This window comes from Limulus polyphemus, unplaced genomic scaffold (genome assembly GCF_000517525.1).
Source record: "Limulus polyphemus unplaced genomic scaffold, Limulus_polyphemus-2.1.2 Scaffold1723, whole genome shotgun sequence".
In the NCBI taxonomy this organism is placed as follows: Eukaryota; Metazoa; Arthropoda; class Merostomata; order Xiphosura; family Limulidae; genus Limulus; species Limulus polyphemus.
The window spans coordinates 225,482-231,043 of record NW_013667333.1 but is presented as its reverse complement, the minus strand read 5'-3'; the positions used below and the strand labels follow the sequence as shown (position 1 = coordinate 231,043).

Here is a 5,562-nt window from a genome sequence, read left to right as displayed (position 1 = left end):
TATATAAAGGATTCTTTGTATTTACTTGCAATATTGTTATATATGTCTATATGTTCACTTTAATTCATTATTAATTTAGAAGGTTTATTAATTTATTTTTATGTGAAAAAATTGTTTAAAATACTGTTAAATGTTTTTATTAAATTCCTGAGCTGGACAATTCTGGCAGAATCTTTTCTTGGTTAACACGTTTAAACAGATAATACGATATATTCATACACACCAGCTTGCTTATATTTCATGTCGGATAATTAGTTAAGAAAGCCCGAGACACGTATATTATTATACGTTATTAAAAATCGCGAGGTACAGTGGTATTATATAATTTGTATTTTGTATAATATATTGTATATAATTATATATTTGTTGTTTACAAAAAAAATAATCAAACGTGTTAAGTGATGCAGTTGCCGTCGTGAACTTGTTGGGTCAAAATTGAACTTGTTCTCCACAGCAACCAGACGTCATTTCTCCTTATTTCCGTTCATTATTCCGTCAGAGTAACATTAAGCGTGAGGTTACGTCGCCACGTACATTAGCTAATGTCATAAAATGGAATCTTGTAATAAAAAAAGATGTTTTTTGTCACAGAAACTTTTAACAGCGAGTTTAATCGTGGAAGCAGTCATCCTTGGCCTTACATAAAAGACTATTTTCGATTTGTTGGAAGTGAAAGTGGATCCCAATCCCAAAGTGTTCTGTTACAGAGTAGGTTGTGTTTGCCCCAAAAGAATATTTACAGTGCTAATGAGAAATCTCTTTTCCATCTAAAGAAACGAACATTCCCATAAACTCAAAGATTTTGAATCGTACATCAAGAGAGGAACGAAAGTAAAGAGACCAAGACAACGGTCAGTTGAAGCAGCAGAGACAAGGGGTCATAGTTATAGTACGAGAACAATTGTGAACAACGGTCAGTTGAAGCAGCAGAGACAAGGGGTCATAGTTATAGTACGAGAACAATTGTGAACAACGGTCAGTTGAAGCAGCAGAGACAAGGGGTCATAGTTATAGTACGAGAACAATTGTGGAAAAGTGAAGCCAAACAACCAACTCTTGGAGCCTTCATTGCTATTAATGTTGAGTGTTGGTCTTTGAAATTTGTTGAATCTCAAGCTTTGAAAAAATCTTATTCAGACATTACAGCCAAATATAACAGTTTTCGGTGGGAAACCCCTAAAATACATAATTAACGAAAATTTGCCCAGAAAAAAAAAAGATGAATTTAAAAGATATAGAATCAAACTTGTTCTGTTCCTCAGCTTTTAAATCTCCCTTCACTAACTTCGGCAAATCTATGGGTTGTTACGAAAAATTCACTATTTATTTTTACTGTTACAGTAGAAACTAAATGGACGACGTTCTATACTTCATTGAAATAACATAAAAAGTGTTTGATTTAATCAGGTTCAAACGCATTAAAGAAAATGCATTTAGGTGCAATTTATATTTGTTTATTTATAGAAAGAAGATTACAAAAATACGTTGTTTTTTCCATTAGCACCATTTTTACAGTTACTCCCGACTAAGTTAAGAACTTATCTTAAGAAAATATGTCAGAGATTCCATTTTCTTCTCTAACGCTTAGAATGAGAAACTAAATGAGTGAAAAATAATAATAATAAATTTCGCAAATGCCTTTCTTTCAGCGCCACAGATGTTCACTCGTTTCACTCTCACACAACTTACTACGCGTACGTAAGTTTAATAATAGATAGCAAAACTTGTATATCGAAATAAAATACGAAAAATCGGCGAGACATAAGATTCACTTTAATTTTAGTTTCATCTAACTCTAAAAAAAAAATCGAATTATAAATAATTTAGGTGTTGTCGTCACTTAACGATTAAACCACTTACTAAATGAACTTTCAATATTTGGAATTATTATCGTACTCTATAGACAATATGTACAATATAAAATATTCGGGAATATTTTTTTCAGTAGGATTATGTAATAAATAATTTAGGTGTTGTCGTCACTTAACATTAAACCACTTACTAAATGAACTTTCAATATTTGGAATTATTATCGTACTCTATAGACAATATGTACAATATAAAATATTCGGGAATATTTTTTTCAGTAGGATTATGTAATTTCTCCCCCTCCCCCCTCCATTTCGACCTTAATTCCAACTAGTTTGGGGTCGGCAGTAGAGATTTATGTAAGCCAAGAAATTTTACGCTATGTGTGGCTGACCCAAACAGCAACCATAAAGAGTGAGCGTGTTCGGGGACGGAGATTCGAACTCGCGACCATCAGATTACGAGGCGAGGGCCCTAATCACCAGGCCATGCCAGGCCTATTATTTAATTAGTGCTTCGAAACACTTTAATAAGGCGGCTATTATTCGACTTTGATTTGTGTTTGTTTGTTTTGTTTTTGAATTTCGCGCAAAGCTACACGAGGGCTATCTGCGCTAGCTGTCCCTAATTTAGCAGTGTAAGACTAAAGGAAAGGGGCAGCTAGTCATCACCACCCACCGCCAACTCTTGGGCTACTCTTTTACCAACGAATAGTGGGATTGACCGTTACATTATAACGCTCCCACGGCTGAAAGGGCGAGCATGTTTGATTTGTGATGAACGAGTTCTGTATGCAACATAATTCCTACATAGTTACCATATAACTGGTGATAGTTAATCTCAAGTGTACATTTACGTGGGATATTTCTAGTTCAGGGTAACAGTAGCATAGGAGCAAATCACCATCAAAGATAACAGGAGGTTCGCCAGGATTTGATCGGTATGCGAGTGAATAGTTGGGTAATGGACGCAGAAAAACGGGTGTAATAACTCTCAGATGCTGAAATTCACAAACAAATTAAACTAAACTAACTTATTGTGCAACTTAAAAACCTACCACACATGAACTATATATAGACAGGCCCGAAGTTCTACATAAACATTATACTAATAAAACGTGATGAACAAAAGAAAACCCGTATTACTGTACTTGTTCTATCAGATTGAATCTAGGCCACTTCCTAACCCTTGTAAAAGTTGAACAAATAACCTGAGAAAGTTTAGCTTTCAAGCTGCTTTGCCCCAGTAAGTAAATGATAACAGAGATATAACCTAAACTGGTGAAAGCTACGCAGTGTGAAGTTTCTTAGATACTTTTTATTGACGGTCAATAGTGGACTTGTGCAGTCACTATTAAATTCTAGAAACATACATGAATTACGAATACAATCACAGTTATAAAAAAGTAGGTTTCGTATGTACCGACCTATTTTTTTTGGATATAAAAAGAGTTAAAATTGCTGTTTTATTATTATGTTAAAGACCTACTGTTATATCTGAAGTTATGTATTACTTAATTATATTTTGTGTCACAGGCCACAACAGTGTAATGACACATTAAACTGTCTCATAAAATATAGGAAATAAGGGCGTATCAGAGTCTCCTACAAATAACATATCTTATGACTTTAAGCCTATTAGCCCCGTCAGGTGGATAATGTTCCGGATATAACTCTTAATTATAGTATATACTAACATCTGTACTTCCGTTGATAAGGTGAGTAGTGGCATGTATTCAGACTTCCGCAGTGTACACATTATATATATGTGTGTGTGTGTGCTTTTGCTCGCGCGCATTTAAGTTTATTTATATATATCTTTAAAGTTTCACGTCAACAACCGCCACTAAGACAATATAACTGGCTTAATGTTATATATATACAAAACGAAAGGAATAAGTTTAAAAGATATTGTAATGTACAAGTTATTGTACACGAGAAATTGAAATGATAAACGTTGCCCGCTTGGTTTTAATATTTTATTGTTTGTTTTGCATTCGGCACAACTTCTTAGTGTGAATTATTACGATGATATATCGACATTCAGTCATGTAAAAAGTTAAATAAATGATACTTTGACCTTTTTTACATTCGGCACAACTTTTTAGCGTCAATTATTACGATGATATATCGACATTCAGTCATGTAAAGTTAAATAAATGATACTTTGACTTTTTTTACATTCGGCACAACTTTTTAGTGTGAATTATTACGATGATATCTCCACATTCAGTCATGTAAAAAGTTAAATAAATGATACTTTGACCTTTTTTACATTCGGCACAAGTTTTTAGTGTGAATTATTACGATGATATCTCCACATTCAGTCGTTTAAAAACTTCTTTTTATGGCGAAGCTACATTAGGCTATTTGCTGTGTCCACAGCGGGGAATCGAACTCCGGATTTTAGCGTTCTAAGTTTTTGTTTTTTGTTGGAATTATTATGATTTCTTAATGTTTAATAAATATGGTTCCTAACTACAATTATCTTTACATCTGGCATATCTTACTAGCAGAGTGAGTAATTTATCTTAGCCTATTACTTCACGATAATAGCAGTAATCGGATAGTGTTTTCAAGTTTAAAAAATCCTTTACCCTCGAGTGCATTAGTGTACGATATTTTTTAAAGCAACAGTAATCTTTGCTTTAATATTTTTTCCCCTGAAACTGCATTAATATTTTGTTGTTTGTTTTCAGACACTAACAGATATGTTTCTTACTGTATTTTGTTGATGGATTGTCCAGACATTAACAGCTATGTTCCTTACTATAATTTGCTGTTGTATTTTCCAGACACTAACAGATATGTTCCTTACTAAAATTTGTTGTTGTATTTTACAGACACTAACAGATATGTTCCTTACTATAACTTGTTGTTGTATTTTCCAGACACTAACAGATATGTTCCTTACTATAACTTGTTGTTGTATTTTCCAGACACTAACAGATACCTTCCTTACTATATAATTTATTGTTGTATTTTCCAGACACTAACAGATATGTTCCTTACTGTAACTTGTTGTTGTATTTTCCAGACACTAACAGATACGTTCCTTACTGTAACTTGTTGTTGTATTTTCCAGACACTAACAGATACGTTCCTTACTATATAATTTATTGTTGTGTTTTCCAGACACTAACAGATATGTTCCTTGCTATATTTTATTGTTGTATTTTCCAGACATTAACAGATATGTTCCTTACTATATTTTATTGTTGTATTTTCCAGACACTAACAGATACGTTCCTTGATATATTTTATTGTTGTATTTTCCAGACATTAACAGATACGTTCCTTACTATATTTTATTGTTTTATTTTCCAGACATTAACAGATATGTTCCTTACTATATTTTATTGTTGTATTTTCCACACACTAACTAACTTTTTGGAACTTGAGTAATATTTTATTAAACGTGTTTTTGAAAGATCAGATAACGTTTGTTGTTGTGGGACTTTGTGTTGTTGTTTTTTTTGGGGGGGTCATCATAAGCACCTTGTATTCTAACTCATCAAAAGCTTTAAAAATGGATGCTTTACTTGAGTATATCTGTGCGAGTGCTTAAAACTGAAGACCTAGTGCTTTCTCTTTACAAAAACCTGTGATCTGGATTTGAAATATATAACAAGTACATTGCGCCATATTGTGTGGCCTGACATGAACTGGTGTTTAAGGCACTCGACTCGCAATCTGCGGGTCACGGGCTCGAATCCTTTTATCGAACATACTCACTCGCCCTTTTAGTCTTGGG

General features: G+C 33.3%; 1 protein-coding gene across 1 annotated transcript in view; it reads left to right on the top strand.

Moving 5' to 3' along the window:
- LOC106464705 overlaps window positions 1–791 on the top strand; it is a gene marked incomplete at its 5' end in the record, with an annotated part of 1,855 nt that extends 1,064 nt beyond the window's left edge. Inside the window, one exon of the mRNA XM_013924860.1 lies at window positions 592–791. Coding sequence (XP_013780314.1) covers window positions 592–791 — 200 coding nt within the window. The remainder of the gene's footprint in view (window positions 1–591) is intronic.
- Between the last annotated feature and the right edge of the window lie 4,771 nt (window positions 792–5,562).